Source organism: Lissotriton helveticus, chromosome 1_1, assembly GCF_964261635.1.
Source record: "Lissotriton helveticus chromosome 1_1, aLisHel1.1, whole genome shotgun sequence".
In the NCBI taxonomy this organism is placed as follows: Eukaryota; Metazoa; Chordata; class Amphibia; order Caudata; family Salamandridae; genus Lissotriton; species Lissotriton helveticus.
The window spans coordinates 1,817,998,949-1,818,016,635 of NC_136057.1; the positions used below are offsets into that span (position 1 = coordinate 1,817,998,949).

The window sequence follows — 17,687 nt, forward strand, 5'->3', positions numbered from 1 at the left end:
CTACAACTGGTTGCTGGCCATTGTTGCAACCATCTTGGGGTACCGACCTTAGTGTTCCTTCCTTAGTTGGATACCTGTCAAATCTTAACATGAGAAATGCGTCCCTCATATAAGGTGGAAAGTATGACTGCAGGTAAGACTGGACCTCAGTTTTTTCAAAGGAGTTGATTACAGTCTAAGTGGTCTTTTTGGCTGCTAAAGCATCTTCATCTGCTGTAAAGGAGCCCAGTTTTGTTACTCGATTTAATAGGTTCTTAAAGGAAACTTTATTCCTTTCTGAAAGTCCCTATGGCTAGTAGTCGAATGTATTGAAATACGCAGATAAATAGATTCACCAAACTCCTGTATAAACAGTTGCTGATTTCTTGCCAAAACGGATTAGCTAGAGCCAGGGCTTTAAGTGGGATGAAAAAAATGGGGGGGTCTCTCAAAGGGGCGTGGTCCATGTAATTAAGGGCGTGGCTTAAAAACAAGGAAGGTAAAAATCTGTGTTTAGCACCTTGTGCCGCCCGACATGTATTTTGCTGTTCCTGTCATTGCGTCCAGCTATATGATACAAGTCACATCAAATCTACAAGTCAGGACTATTGGCTTTGTCAATGGTTGTTAGTTGTATTAGATAAATAAGCAGCAACTATGGCTTGTATATAATATTGAAAAAACTTCCATTCCGGGACAACAAACCGAAAGCCTGGACCAGGGCACAAACCAGAGCCCGATAGAGACCCGTTTCGAGGCCCCCTCAAAAAAACTGCCGGTGCTCAGACACGGTGAGACCTGGCCCATTTAAAGCCCTGGCTAGAGCCAGGCTCAGATAAAAGCAAGGCATGTAATCTTTTTTTTAAAAGCAGCCTGTCTCACTAAGACTTGACTTTGTAGACCAAACTCCAAACGACTTTCTTCATGACCAATGTACTTCGGAATCTCGAAGATAGATTAATGAACCTTAATGTTAAGCAGATCCAATAATTTAGCACATAAACCTCAAAGATGACTGAGCCATAGGTTAGCGCAGGAACCAATTTTACTTTCATGATTTAGAAAATGATCATAGTAGGGCACATTAATTTGCCTCACAATATCTTAAAAGCAAAAATGGAGGATATGGTTTTGGCTCTTCAAAGATTAAAATGTCTTTTAAACTAAACTTTGTCTTCAGATAAAATTTCTAGATATTAATAGCTCCTGACAGGCTCAGTGGGCATCCCCTTTACTTGCCAGACTCTAGGTCTAAGAGCGGACTTCCCTATCCACATTGTTAGTTTTCTTAATATTCAGCTCCAGACGATTAGCTGTTACATATTCATCGAAGGACCTAATTAACCGCTGTAAGCCTATGAGTGTATTGCTGAGTACTCTGGTATTGTCAGCATATTGTAGATATTTTAAATTACAGTTTGCAAATTTAGGAGAGTGTTCGCTAACATTATCCAGATGTTGATGTAGATCAGCCATGAAAAGATTGAATATACATAGTGCAAGAACATATCCTTGCTTTAGGCCACTGTAAGGGTTAATTTTTAACAAACTTATATTTCTGAGTACATTTACAGGTAAGTGATCCATCATTAGTGCTCTTTATGGTATTTCTTTTTAAAATTGCCACCTCTATCTTCTTTATTTCATTTCACCTTATTGGTATTTTTACATATATATTTTGGTCTTGGAAAACGACGTTACAATGAATATAGATCCACATATTGAACTTATAGATGTAGACTCAGACTTTTAAATTAATAGCATTATATTACTAGCACATATACCCATTGACTTTTGTAGCATTATGAGCATATCTTGATGCTGTATGCTGCGACCCTTACGGGTGGTTGTGCGCTTTACAAATGTGGATTATTAATTTTATCAATTTGTGAAAATGAAAAAGCTTTAAAGTTTCTTCTTGAACATTGCATGGAAAACCCCTCTTAAAAAACACCTTATTACCAAAGATAATTTTTGCATACTCCTACATGACAAGAGGTTCTTACATTCTTGCTCATTGTCCCAAACAGTTGTAATGTTGACATTTTATAGCTCGAGCATTGTGCCTTTCACAGAATCGGTATTTGTCTGCATGTACACACTATAAAGTACTATATTCAGTTTGTTAAAAATAGTTGATGGCAGGTGTGATAGCATGTACTTATCCAAGGGATTAAGTGCCACAGAAGTCTACTAGTTCTCCAAAGAAAACCGCTTGGTCCACTTACTTCCTAATCAGTTAGGTAGGCTGACACACATGCGTTACTAGTTTGCTTCAGGCTTCCAAGAAAACATGATCCCGTTAGCCTGTTCGCTCCCTGCTCTTCAGTAATGAGCATCTGTGCAGACTCTTATCACTACCATTTACCTTCCAAACTGTTCTCTCACCGTAGGCACTAAAATGATTTCATTTCTTCCCACTTTCAACAATCCTTCCACTGGCCCTTCAGGCGTCTACCTTTCTTCCTTTCTATTTTCTCAGCATAAGGTTTATCCAGCAACCCTCTTAGCACAAGATCCATATTCTTTTATCCACTGTCACTCAAAATGCCCCATTCCTTTTTGTTTATTTTCCCAGTACACGTTCCATTCTTCTCCCGTCTCTATCTCTCACCATAGGTTCCATGCCCTCTTCTCCACCCTTACCACAGGCCCCACTCCCTTCCTCCCTCTCTTGTCCTCTGCTGCAGCTCCCTTGCTCTTCCCTCTTTCACCACCAGCTGCTTACACTTGTTTAACCTATTTTATTGGTACTTCGCTAACAGAATGGCGATAAGGGGCACAATTCTTTTCTCTGGTCACCTTTGCTTCCCAGCATCCAGGTACTATGCAAACTTCCTCCACCCGTACTCACAGTCCTGGAGGCGTGCTGTAAGCTGTGTAGGTCCCGGCAGTAACATATAAAGACCTAGTCATTAGATCATTATGCAAATGGTACAGTGATGGTGACATGACAAAATGTAAAACAGGCTAAAGGTTTGTGTTTCAATGAAGAACACACTTGTAAATAGTATTTGAATATTTGAATGCTTGAAGAATACTTCTACAATATTCTTGGTGTAAAGAGAATGCAAATGGAATAAAGCTGGGACAGGAACAGATTAATCATCATGACTGGAGAGCATATGTCAGCAATAGAAAAGACCGGGAATAAGGTAGTTATCAGTAGCACAATGGGGATGGGGTGTACAAGGTGGAAGGGTACACCAGGTGGAGGAAGGCAGCAGAGTTGATCAGTCAGTTGTACAACTGAACTCTAGGACTGGTCAAGGAGAACATAGTCACACTTCACAGGGCACACTGAGGGTCCTGGATATGCACACTATTATTGACTCAGTGACACACCAATGAAGTCAAAGACCCAGTGACACCTTCACTGCTTCTGTCAAGAGAAGGCCAAGGACACGTAGCTTGCACTAAAAAGGACCACGATATAGAAAGAGCAGAGCTGTTCCTGATGTGTACTGTACTGGCAAAGTGAGGACAAGCGGAGAAAATTAGACTGGTAGAATTAACAGAACAGTGACAGCCGGAGGAACTCTCAGGGCCTTTTATTTTATTTTTTAAATTACAAGTCAGACTTGGATCGAGACTTTTACACTAAAGGAAAAACAAATTTTCATAGCCAAGGTGATGGACAGTGAATCACTCAACCCAGGACTGTTGTGATGTTGGCCCAGAGACTTGGGAAATGGCTGTTTTCCTACGAGAAAAAAAATTATTATGGGGAGTGTGACTCTCAAATTTCAGTTTGCGAGTTCAAATTGTTCATTTTATGGCTTCCCGGTTATCTCCTCGTTTGTCTCCTCTCCTTTGCCACTTAGATCAACCTGCAGTGGCACTTGACTGGACCCAAACCTCCGCACCCTCTTGGCCCCCAATTTATCATTGTTTGTTATCCGGTGTTTTTCAGTATATGTACCATGTGCCACAGTTATAGTTTCCAGGCACCACTACCAATGAACAAGCGAGATCCCTTCTCCTGGTCCTGACCTAGAGAACTACATTTGCTTTTTTGTTAAGAGTTCTGTGAGCGCAATACAGGCCATCATATATTTCACACCACTCCTGTGATACTTTGTGTCCACCCCGATTAGCTGTGAACACCAGGGTGCCTGCAGTTCTGGTATTCTGTTTATTGTGATTACCACAATACAGTTGACAAAGTGCATTTAACATTGATTTTACTTTGAAATAATCTATTTTGATCTGTACTATGAGCAAGGGGCAAAAGAGAATGCCTACTTGTCAAGGGACTAAATAAACACTTCACTGTCTTTTCCCTGATGGCAATCCTCATATGCTAGCCATTGAGCAATATAAATTTGACACCTCTGGAAACCATCCTCCCACATTTCAAGTTCATTTCCACCAGCCTTGTGTACCAAGTTAATTTTGTTTGTTTTTTGGACCACTGGAGACTCTTTAGGTTACGAAACTGGTATAGGCAAAACCAGATTTGGCCTTGAAATCTAATGATGATTTGTTGACTGACACATTCTTTATCCTGGTTAAATAATAATAATAATAATAATAATAATAAGGGAAATTTGTATAGCGCCTGGTTACGCTAAAAGCGTGTCCCCGCGCTAGAACTGAAAGCTCAGAGACAGAAATAGGGGAAAGGCCCGATTATCCTAAAAATAGATGTCTTAAGTTTCTTCCGGAAGCTCGGTTCAGAAGGATCCAAGCGAAGGTTGAGAGGTAGGGCATTCCAACTCTTCACCACCAAATAGCGAAAGGACCTCCCTCCCATGCGGGTCCTGCTCACCCTAGGGACCTTTAATAGGCCTCCGTATGAAGAGCGCAGAGCGCGAGATGGTACATGCCTAATGACAAGGTTCTGGAGTGGTGCTGGCGCCTTCCCAGCAAGGATGCGATGGCAGGTGCAGAGGGCTTTGAATTCACTTCTGCTCCTTACTGGCAGCCAGTGGAGGGTCTGAAGGGCAGCTTTGGAGTTCGATCTTTTAGGGAGATTTAAAGTAAGGCGAGCTGCCGCATTCTGTAAAACCTGAAGGCGGTTTGTTGCCTTACAGGTTGCTCCCAGATACAATAGGTTACCATAGTCCAACCGCGATGTGACGAGTGCATGCACCAGCGTTCTACGGGCGGACGTAGGAAGGAGAACATGGACCTTCCATAGGCTTTTTAAGACGCTAAAGCATACACCCGCCACCCGGTCTATCTGGGGTCCAAAAAATAGGTCAGTATCGAGCCAGACACCTAGGTTTTTGATTTCTTGACGGGGAGTTGGGACCTCTCCTAGGCATGGGGGCCACCACGCCGACGACCAGACAGATGGGTTCCTCCCCACCACGAGCACCTCGGTCTTGTTGCCGTTTAATTTGAGGCAATTAGTGGACATCCAGGTTGCAAGATCTTGCATGCAAGCTCTGAAGCTGTCCATGGCAAGGCCGGGCGCACGTGAAAGGGAGATAACCAGCTGCGTGTCATCGGCGTAGGACACAATTTGCAGCCCATGACTTATGCGTTATGAATGGCTGTTTAAGCCTAACCAATGAAAACTATTAACTCAGTGGACCTAACCAATGAACATTATTAACTCAGTGGAGACATTACCTTTTGTTAAGGTTATTAGTTTTCTGATTACATGTATTTAATGTTATGATTGGAGATGGTAGAATTTATATGATTATATGTGTCGATGTTCCCCTTCAGGTTGGATCTATGATTATTCTTTCTTTGTGCTTTTTTCAGTTTTTATGTTATATTGAATTAGATGAATAAAGATTGATCACATATCCTTATAGCTGTACTCAAAATATGTTGTTGCAAAATTATCAGTTCTTTGCTGTGTAGTAACACTGTGAGAAAATGTATGGCTGAATGTTGGGAAAAAGCTCTCTGATACTTATGAATGAAACTCTTTGTTTATACACCATGTTAATGCTAGTATCTTTGAGTTAATAGTTATATTTATGGACTAGATGAAGCACATGGCCATTCCTCTAACCCTGGAAGTATCTTGTGCCACACCAATTTGTTTATTTAATCCCATTAATCCATGCTATCCAAAAGGAGGAGGAGTGGCGAAAAGAAAAGAATGACCAATTTGAAGAGACAAACACAAAACCTCCAAAAAAAGCTCTACTATAAGTCTCATTTTGGGGCTCCCATGCTTGCCTATCTCATGTCCTCATTAGATTGATTTCCTCATGTTCGCTGATCTATTGTAGTTTTTCTTATTAGCATTGGCAGAATACATTTAAATCATCTATACCAGACGTTTTGAGAAAGCATATATCTTTTTCCATATTCGGGTAAGTGGTGTTTTTTTTTAACCTCGCCTCCTTAGAAGATTGCTAAACATTAGTATTCTTTTTGAGACCTTATTTTCTGCCAAAAAAGACCTAAAATGTGTCTTATAATTTCTGTAATAGACACAAAAACAAATTACTTTGAATACGCACATTCAAAAATGGTACTGGGGTTGGTAAGCAGTAGCATTTAAAACATTAACGTTTATTTTGTTTTAGATTTCTTATCACCTTGAAATGAGCTATTTTGAAATCTACAATGAAAGAATCCATGATCTGCTTGTTCTTACCACAGAAAATGGACAGAAAAAGCAACCGGTAAGGTTTTAAACGGCACGCCTAAGTTTGTAAACAATAGTAAAGATGTTATCAACATCATGCTCTAACCTTGTTTGTCTGCAAGAAAGACTTTAATGGGGTTAGCTTCCTAAATATCAAGTAGGGAATGGCATGGGACCTAAATATGTTAGATAGAATATCAAGGGACAAAATATCGAAAGGTATGCAAAGATTTTCTATACCTATTTGTGCCTTGATATCTATATATTCAAGATACGTTGATGTAGATTTAGGAATAGTAAATCTATATTTCCTCTGTATGCACTAACCTTTAGATATTTTGAACTTCAATACTTTGTGTTCAATATTATGATATAACAATATTCTCCTGCTCGATATTCCATGGTATTACTTGGGTCAAGGCTGTCTCCGGATACCATTCCCCTTTCCATAATTTTTAGCTCATATGTGTTATTTCAGAAGAGGACAAGTCATTGTCAGCGTAAATTGGGACAAGCTGTAAAACCCTACTTTTATGCTCTGCCATGCCAGTTGTAGGGAGACCCATTGATACTGGGGTTTAATATTGCCTTAGTTATTTTAATCAAATACGACTTTTGGAACTTGTGGTATACAACAACTTTCACCTTAATATCTGTACATTTTTATTGTTGGTTCCCAACATCTGAGAATATTCAGTTTTTTTACAGAGGATAGTTGACTCCTGCTTTTAGATTATACCCTGTTTTATTGACCTTTCAGGCCTTCAGTTATTCTCTGATGCATCTTTTACAAGAAGACAATGCTTCAGTATGTGGCATAGCCAAATGTAAATCTCTCAAAACTTCTTTGTACACCATGTGTAAATAGTATACAAGATCTAAAAAATGGATTTAGAGGTGTTATGAAAGCAAAAAATAATAGTGGAAACTACATTTTAGGCCTTAGAAATATGCATGGACTGAACAAATGTTTCTCTCTAGGCACAGCACCAGGTTTGTCAGCGTGAAGCGCTTTTTCCAGCACCACTTGTATTCAAGGACCAGGTTGTCTTTTGGATTACCTTCATTGAAGTTGTTGAGGGAAAAAGGACATAAGCACCAATAGAAGAAAAGGTATTGGGACTCCTCATCTAACAGACTGTCCCCAAATAAAGTAAGTGCTACCTCCACTGGAGTCCTCTTCAGAGCCAGTACTGGTAGAGCCAACTCCACCAGAACAGCTTCTGCCAGCTGTTAATAGTTCTTCAGTTTGCGGCACCCCCTCTGATGCCACCTCAAGCCTACCTGGAGTGTCTGGCTCCAGGTGCCAATCCGCCCTGCTGCATGCAGGGTGGAGTACTCGCATGTCCTGTGGAAAACTTTGGGGTCGCTGCATGATATCCAATGGCAACTCTACTAATCGTGCCACTTGTCCTTCGTTCCCCGGTCCACTTTGTCTGTCACTGGCATCATTAGGAAGTTTCCTGGGTACTGAGATCTTTGCGGGTTGACCCTCCTCCAGTACTCTCCATGCTGATTTCTTCACCTCTGGCACTGACATTGGTGCCATTGGCTTCTCCTTCTGAACTACTGGCTAAGATGTAAGCACTCCTACAGTGGTTCAGGAGAGCTACTGAACGAATAGTTATTGACGACGCCTGGGCCAACTTGATTCCTCCCTGCATTTCCAGCAACCGGAGTGACCCCTGCTCAAATACAGTTTCCCTTTCCGAACTGCTTCTCCCATTTAATGAAGCACTTACTGATGTCCTGCTTGGGACCTGGTCCAAGCCCACCACAGGGGCTCCTGTGAACAGGACTATTCCCCCCCCCCCCCAACCGCCAACCGCCCGATCCTGGGGCCCCAAATTCCATACAGAACACCCTACCCCAGAGAGCTTGATGGTCCAAGCCTCCACTTCTCCTGTAAATCCTGGCACATTCCCAAAGACCCCGCCGGATCCCAACCACCCCGTCGGATCAGGAATCAAGAGGCTGAACAATTTAGACAAGAAAATGTTTTCTTCCTCCAGCCTGGCCTTATGGTCAGTGACCTCCGCATGCCTTTTTGGCCGCTATTCCCATGCCGTGTGGGATATGGTTGTGCAGGTGCTGCCAACAGCCCCGATGGAGGCTCAGACCATACTCTCCCAGGATGCTGCCGATGGGTGGGATGCAGCTAAGTTCCACAGCTAAGTTCCACATTAGATGTGGACTAAACACCACTGACGCACTAGGCAGATCGATTTTGTCAACATTGGTCCTGTGACGCCACGCCTTTTCTTGTGATGTCCAGACATCGCTCATGAACATGCCTTTGATGGCTCCCACGTTATCTGAGACAAGGTGGATTTGGCGCTGAAGCGCGTTAAGGACAGCAGGGCTACAGCCAGGTCCTTCCTATGGCCCCTCTTCACCCTCAATCTGCTTTTCGCGGCCACGGAAGGGGTGTACAGCCACATCCTTACCCACACAGCCTTCACGACGCACAAGCTTTCCAGCCCCAGTGTGGCCATAGACGCAGTTCCGACCGATTCCATTGGTCAGGTGGCTAGCGATCAGGTTAGTCCACCCCCACCCCCTTCCGCAGCCTCCAAAGTCCAAACCCTCCTAGTCTGCCTGTTTACAATCATGTTTTAAAGTAAACAAAGGTCGTAGGCTTATTACAAATATAGCATATAATATATGACACAGACTTATAATAAGGACTATGTATCTTCTTCTCCCAAGTCCAGCCGGACGAGGAGATTTTTATTTTGAAGGTTGGATAAATACAATTTAGAAAAATTGAGAAAGGAACCATTAACTGGGCACAAGCCTGTACCTAGTCAAGGAAGGGAGACAATACATTGGAAAGGAAGAGGATAGAATAGCAGGCAAACAAGGTGGAGAAAGGCGGTGGCTTATAGTACAGTGAAATTTTTCATAAGCTCATAGCCTGCAGTAACTGCAACACATGTTACAAAATTGAGAAGGGAAGCAGAACTGCACAAACTGTCGACGTAACGTTTCGATCCCTATCTCCAGAAATTAAATTGGGAGCATCTTCAGGACTACAATAGACATTTTGCCTGAGTGTATATAAAAACAAGCCTGTAATTACACATTGGGAGAACAGGAAAAAGGGGGGAGAAAAGAGACAATTTATCTCAGAGACATATATTCAAACTTACAGCATGTCATTGTTACACAACTCTAACGTGCTGCTATTTACACATTAAAAGGGTGCAGCGGACGCAGTGCGAGTTGTTACAAAAGGGCACGGTTGGCAATGTGCTCGTTTTTTGTGTGGTGCTCACGTGCGGCGGAGTTTTGCTGTAATAGCGTGGGTGAGGGGTTGGTGACCAGTGCCGGTGAAGCACTTTCATGTGCGGTTCGTGCAGGGCAGTGAGTAGTGAGACCAAGGACCTGTTGGTGCGGCACGTTGGCGAGTGCAGGCTCGTCATGCTGTATGGTGACGCGGTACATGCGAATGGTGTGGGAACCTGTGTTGAGAAACAGGTTATAAGATAGAACTGACCGTTGCACTTTAATGAAGGTGCGTAAGCGGCGTGGGGAACCAGGCAGCTAGACGGCAGGCCATCTAGAAGAGTAACTATTGATTAGTATAAGTCTAATCATTGAGGCTCGTGATGGTGACAGCCGACAATAATTTAAAATTCCGGTTACCTGAATGGCTTAGCAAGTAATTATAGCCGTACTCTGCTTCTGGGGAATACGTGGTTCAGGGTCGACCAGAATTAAACTGTGAAGGGATTGGAAATAGAGTTATAAGTTACTAGCGTCGAGGCTAGAACGAACTGTGGTGAATACGCGTCATGCTGGGAGGTTGGTTACCTTAACCGAGTAAAAGGAGGTGTTCAATGAACACTTGTCGATCCAGATCCCACAATGGGGAAAGCGCTCCTAAAAGAGAGAAAGTTCCACATTGATATGGGCCCCGTTTCGAGGAGCGGTAGCCGGGTGGGGTGAGGGGCGGGGGTGGTAGTGTGCTCAGGTGCTTACCGTGATCGTAGCGCTGTCGGGCAGCGAATGGGTCCCGTCTGGTCTGCCGGATGGCGTGTTACTGCCAGCTTCCGGGGACCGGTCTAAAAAGTCTGAAGCACGCCGTGGTAGTGAGTGTGGAAGGACTATTGGGTGAACTGGGAGTGAGGAACGGGCGCCATTTTGGAGTGGTGAAGTTGCGAATAAACAGTGAAGTGAAAGGTTAAGTGCTCACTAATTCTGCACATACATTGACCCAGACAACTTGGGACATTTTAACACCGTGCAATTTACCCGAGGTCCCTCGCTACCTTTACGGGTTCCCTTGTTCTGTATACACATGTTTACAATCATGGGCACCCAGTATGCGGTAGGATTCGCCATCACCTGCCCTGCTGCCAGTTCCTAACATTAGACACGTGGTCTTCCCTTCTTGACTACCCCTCCCTCCATGCACTCTACTTATGGCAGGCTGACGTAGGGCCACTGTAGGGAGCTGGATCTTTAGATGATGTATGATATAAACTCCCTTTGGTGCTACGTTCAGTAACATCCTTCGACCTGTTTAAGAAAAGAATGAAGACATGGTTATTTCATCCAGTATAGTTGAGGTGGTTGCATCTGTGGTTACTGTAAGCAAAGAGTCTTGTCCAGTTAGCTTTTATTAAAAACTTTCTCTTATTGAGGTTGAATCCGCCCTTGTTGTTTCATCTTACCAGGTTGGGATGAGGTTGCAGATGAAGCATACCCCAACTAGTGGGAGAGGCGTCCACATCCAATCTAATTGGCACTCTAGAATCAGTAAATATATTAGCTTATAATCCCAAACAGGGCTTTCTTCGAAGATCTTGTTCTTAAATAACTTGTTAGGGGCCAAAATGTACTTTTCACAATTGCTCGCTGTACTTTAATGTGTTTACTTTGATGGCTGTGGAGGGTGTGACTTGGCATACCTCCATCTCTCCCATTGTGTTACGTGGTTCTGGACATCTTATCCCGGTGGGCACCTCAGGTGGATCTCTTTGTCACTCATTGCAATGTCCATTGCATACAGTTCTGCACCCACCAGTATCCTTTACAGGAAGTCTTGGGTGCAGATTTTGCACCCCAATCTCCAGAGTATACATCTGCATGTGATGAGATTGAGCACGGACATCTGAGCTGCTTCCATATGCCACTGGAGGTAGTCAACCTGACCCTATTTGCTCATTGACCCTCCAGCAAGTCTATCTGTGGTGAGCGGACAGCAAGTAGATCCCTTGAAGACTTGCATGTTTGCGTTTCTCCAATTTGCACTCTCACTGGCACAGCAGGGCTGCACACTGAGTACCGTGAAGGGATACCTATCAGTTTGTCTGCTTGTTTCTGCCTCCTGGAGTAGCCGTTCCTCTTTAAATCCCTTGTAGTGATAAAGTTGCTGAAAGGATTGACATACAGGTTTCCTCTAACTTCCTTAATCATGCCCGATAGGACCTAAACCTGATTTTGGCCTTTTTTTGTGGGTGCTGCTTTGGAACCCCTTCATGGTTTTCAGTTATGATTGTTGACTGTCAAGAATGTATTTCTTGTTGCAGTGACCTTGGTGAGGCATGTCAGTGAGTTTCAGGCACTAAGTGTCTGCCCATCGTTTACATGCTTATTCCCAAGTAAACGTATCCTTGGAACTAAAACAATTTCCTCCTAGATGTGGTAACCCCTTTCCATCTGGGGCCATACATTACACTTCCCAATTTTTATTCTGTCTCATCCAACCAAAGAGAAGGACCAAGTAAACTGTCTGGACCTCAGGTCGGTGGTCCGCTATTCCATAGACCGAATAAAAGACATCAGGTCTCTGATGACCAGCTCGTTATTGAATACATAGCAGGAAGAAGGGCAAGGTGGTTCAGAAAAGGACTTTGTCCTGCTAGATAATTTTGTGAATCAAAATGTACTGAGGTTTGCAAAGAAGAAATCATCACCAGAGGGAATCAGGGCCCATTCCATTAGAGCGAAGTTTTCCAACTCCGCTTTGTCCAAAGGTTTTCCAGTGGCTGAGATTTGCTGGGTGGTGACTTGGTGTTCCTTTCAAACCTTTGCTAAGCATTATTGCTTGGACCTAAAGGTGAAAAGGGATGGCTGATTTGCATGCTCGGTCCTCCAGGATTTCGTTTTTGACCATCCTTTAGATCCACCACCTTTGGAGGGTCCTGCTTGGGAACCTGTTCAAAAAGTGAGGAATCTGCAGGGAAAAGTATCCATCAGAAGAAAAAGCTCCCTTTGTTAACAATCTGTTTGAGGCATGTGTGCTCTAGATACACATGCTTTGCATACTCCTGCCATCTAGTGTTGAGTTCAGATGTTAGCAAGTTGTTTTTCTTCGAAGAAGTCTTTTCTATCATGGGGTAAAGTGGCTCCTTCCTTCGGTGATAGTGCGCATGGACATTGACTCTATTGTTAGATTGTTCTCTTTCCATTGTCTGGTTCGGATGTGGTTTGCTGTGCTGCAATTTGAGACAATTTGTTGGGATCCCTTCTGTTCACAGCTCACGGTACCCTCGTTGGTACGGTTTCGGTCGCGTTTTCCCATCCTCCGTGTTTAGAAAAATCTGACTTTCATAGTTGGATCGATAAAACCCCAGCTGTGGCCTTCGGGCCTAGCCCGTTTCTTTGACTTTCACTCGAAAGACCAACATAGAGTAATTTGCCTATGGAACGGACTCCATTCCAATTCTGCCCTCCGTGCCACTCCAAAGATCTGTGCACCGACCTTCACAAAGTCTGTAACTTGTGCCTGTCTCCGGGGCACATGGAAGAAGACTGCAACGCGTGTTGCTCATTTCACTCGAAAAAGACCCTCGGAGACCGCTGGGCTCGAGGGAAAGAAATGCAGCAACAAAACATCAAAGAAACCCCTGATCTGTACGGAGATGTCGATCAAAATGAAATGGAAGCGTCTGCAGCGGAGGAGGAGAAAGCTTTCTCCATCCAAGATTCAGATTCCGAGCTGGAGATAGAACTGGAGTCCCAGTATGTTCTAGCCGGTCAAGGTGCCATGAGTACCAAAGCCCCTTTGTCAACAAAACCCGGTTCCACCAAACAAAACGCTTTCGGGCCACCAGTGTCATCCGGCCATGGTAGGCACTGAGACTCTGCTTCGAATGCCCCACCCTCTGGCTCCGCATCAAAAGCAAATGATCCGGCTCGGGCTCGAATATAGCTGCGGCACCTAAAGGTTTGGTTCCGAACAACAAAAGGGACAAATCCAGCTGCCGAAACAAAGAAGCTCCTGAACTACCTCCAGAGCAGATACTGGAAACCATGCAACATAGGCTGGATCCAAAACAGAAAAAACTGTATACAAATCCAGACACTGGAAATAATACAGCAAAACCAATGATCCCATCCTCCAAAAGAAAATTAGACACTGGATATAGAATCGCTCTTAAAAAGAAAAAGGACATGGCTACTAACCCTCTTAACCCCATTCCTCAAATCCCTCCACCCTCCTCTCCAGTACCTATTATCCCACTGTCTGACCCTCTAGGCATTACACCACAGGGCTCTCCAGGTACAGATCTTCTGGATGGAGATGACACTTATGGACAGCTACCATCAGATCCATGGGATGACTTTAATATAGATCCTCCTACAGATACAGACCCAGATCTATACCCTGCCAAACCTTCCCCCTCCGAATGACAACACCTCATATCCGAAGTTAATTGCCAGAGCAGCCACATAACATGGAGTTACTTTACACAAGGAATCTTTGTAAAATATTTCTTATTTGAAACATTAGGAACCACACATAGGACAACACAATCATTACCTATGATAAAAGGCCTGCTGAGACATGCTGAGGACATTTTTAAAGATCCTGTGAGGGGATGTAGAATAACACCTAGGGTGGGAAAAAATATATAAAACCCACCATCTGACCCAATTTGTATTTAAGGACCAGCTTCCCTTAGATTCCTTAGTTGTGTCTAATGATCATAAAAGAGCAAATTCACTAACTCCAGAGGACGCACCACATCCGGACAGAGTGTCCAAGTTAATAGATGCCTCCGGTGAAAGACTTTAAGGAACAAACAGAAATGCCAGTACTGATGTGAATGGATTTAAATAAACAAATAATCATCCAGGACTCGAAAGGACATTCAAGAACGGGGATTGCTAGTTAATAGCTTTTTATTTTAACAATTTTCCAGAAAAAAACATTATACATAAGTTTTCAATTCATCATAAAAATGGAGGGAATTCTCAAAAAGGACACAACAAACACTAAAGAATTAACTATACGTGAGTCATTCATTCATAGTTGCATGCATATCACAACCATACCATACCTCTCAAACAATTGAAAAGACACAGGACAATATATACAATACAATGTAGGGGGTTAAAGGAGAAAAGGGGAGTTGCCACAATCTGCAAAATAATTTTTAGTAATATTCAAGAGAAGGATTTAAACTAAGTACATTCCGGTATATTTAGCCTAGTGGTCAAAAATCATTGTAACCAGTGATCCTAGGTAATGTACAACAAGAAGTGGCAAGAAGAATTCATTCCATATCCTGCCGCTCTCGCAGACCAGGGTGTGGCAGGGCCTACGCGTTTCGAATCCCACCAATTTCTTTGGGATTCTCTTCAGGGCCTCATGGAGTATCTACAAAAGGAGAAGTAAAACAGAAGGAAGAATTTATAAACAAAACAAGTTTGGCAGCTGTTATGTTAATTCAAGGACATAACACTGAGGAAATTTGCCGAGCAACCCAAGCAAATCCCTGGGGCCTCCAATGGGTACGACTATGAAGCGATCTAAGTAGATTTTAGGATGCATGAGTACAATTCTGGATGTAAACAAAAGAGGGTGGCGCTCAATGGTTTCATTTTACGTGTTACTGCAAACGGAAATCCGAGGGTGGCCTGATCTAACCGTAGGAAGCAAATTGAAAACCTAGTTTTACTTACCTTTTCACATTAAGTGCAATTCATCGTTTTTCACAAAATGGTGTCCTTATGGGATCGATGAAGAAATGCCGCAATCAGTACAATAACCTGTTATGAAAATAAACAACTCAATTATAAACTGGACTAAGACTGAGAACTTGGCAGGGGTAAAGGAGGGGTGAAATATTTACCCCGAGCGTGACAAACTACGTTTTCGGGGCTTATTCGGAGGTGGGAAGAATTCCGAGGTAAGGAAAAATGGGTTCTAAGTAAAACAGAGAAGACAGGGCGAATTAATAAAGCAGGACGAATGCGTCACGTTAGTAGGTTGCGCTAATCCTCGTGTAAAATTCTTACCGGTGTGAACGTCTCGAATAGCCTTGGAGGTCTGGGGTTAGCAAAGTCCGGCGTCCACTCTTTATTGCTATAAAAGTAATAAACAGAATAGTTTTGTGAAAACTGAGAAATTAGGATCGGTGGATTTAGCGATGATCTGGAGGCTATGCACATTAAAATGAGTTACCATGCTTGGCGTATCATCCCATCTATACTTGGGACGGCCTCATATATGGAAAGATGCTTCAATTGAATTCCTAAACAAAAAAATATAAAAAAATATACCAAGAAACCTGATTACAAACCACCGTTTTAGACTAACTCGTGAAAAAACTGCAGTATGATTACAATAGCAACGGCTTACCGCAGGTAAAACGGAGTCTAATTTCAAAGCCTGGGTTTGTCTTGGCAGCAAATAGCTTCTTTGTAGCACCAACGTGCACGACAAACTGCACAGAAAAACAGTTCCATTATCCTTTTACCTAATACACAAAAGATTTTGGAAACTTACTAAAGGATGGGAGTAGATACACTTACTTTCAACTCCAGGCTGATACACGGACCGGTGGCGTTTTGGCCGGCACTATACCTTCGCGCATGCGCATTCGAAACGAAACGATGAATTCAAGCTATTTTATATGAGCGGTGATTGATGCGGGACCGCCTTTAGAATGAAGGGGCGGCACTATACCTTAGCGCGTGCGCATTCGAAACAAAACAATGAATTCTAACTTTTATGCAGAACCGCCTCTGAAGAGGTGGTGGCGACACAAGGATATGAACAACGTCCGTGCGGAACTACGGACTAAAACGATTTGCGCACGATCCCAGTGTGGGGAAGGGGAAAAAAGGAGTAACAATTAACTAATAATATGGATATGCTTGGGTGGCCTAAAGAAAGGCTCACGGGGGTAATACATTGGACAGAGGAAATTAATCATAAAATAGAATACATAATATAGCACTTAATAAGCTGACATTTAGGCAAGACATAGACTCAGGCGTATTACAGACAACTAACCCTTCTGATTAGAAGGTGGAATCTAAACAAAGGCTGGTCTAATTGTGGGATTTCAAGAGTTATGAATCCCATTTAAAGTTTAAAAATTTCACTCAGTTCGTTCAGGCCTGATGTTACCGTATTGAATTTTAGTATAAGAAATACCTCTCTTTTGGACAGTTGAAGATTCAAGTCACCTCCTCGTGGGTCTTTTTCAACTCTCGATATCACTGTCCACCTTAAGTCACTTATTTCATGTTGCATGCGTGTCCAATGGTGGACTAGTGGAGCATTTTCAACTTTTCTTTTTAATCTCGATTTATGCTGAGAGATGCGTTGGCGGACCTCTTGGTTGGTTTTACCTATATACAGGCGTTGGCATGGACACTTTATACCATAAACTACAAATCTAGATTTGCAATTGCTGAACGCATCATGCTTCCAGGAGATTCCATTATGCTGGAATAAAGACCCTTCAAGAGTAGACTCACAACAAAGGCAGGTTCCACACTTGTGCTGTCCTTTCACGGGGGGCATTCCCATCATTTGGCGTAATGTTTGTCGTCTTTGGGCTGGCATCGTTGCTCGCACTATATGATTAGCTATGCTATTTTCCTTCTTGAAGGCAAACCAGGGAAGTTCTTTGAGACTCGCATCTAAGTTCTTTACTAGGTGCCAGTTTTGTCCAATGACCCGTTTGAGTTGGTTAGCATTGGGACAAAATGTGGTGACACATACTTGTCGTTTCAATTCGGGCTTGTTTTTCCATTCAAGAAGTGTCTCTCTGGGGGTCCACTGCGCTCTCCTCATACAGTTTATAACCAGTTTTTTAGGGTACCCCCTGTCGCATAATTTAGCTGTCAAATTCTCAGCATGATGGTGGAAATCCTCTTTATACGTGCAATTTCTGCGGAC

At 43.0% G+C, this 17,687-nt stretch overlaps 1 protein-coding gene across 1 annotated transcript in view; it reads left to right on the forward strand.

The window, feature by feature from the left end:
* Positions 1 to 17,687, forward strand: part of KIF14 (kinesin family member 14) — a 606,238-nt gene that overhangs the window by 44,489 nt on the left and 544,062 nt on the right. Inside the window, exon 5 of the mRNA XM_078641003.1 lies at positions 6,477 to 6,575. Within this exon, the coding sequence (XP_078497129.1) occupies positions 6,477 to 6,575 (99 nt within the window). The remainder of the gene's footprint in view (positions 1 to 6,476; positions 6,576 to 17,687) is intronic.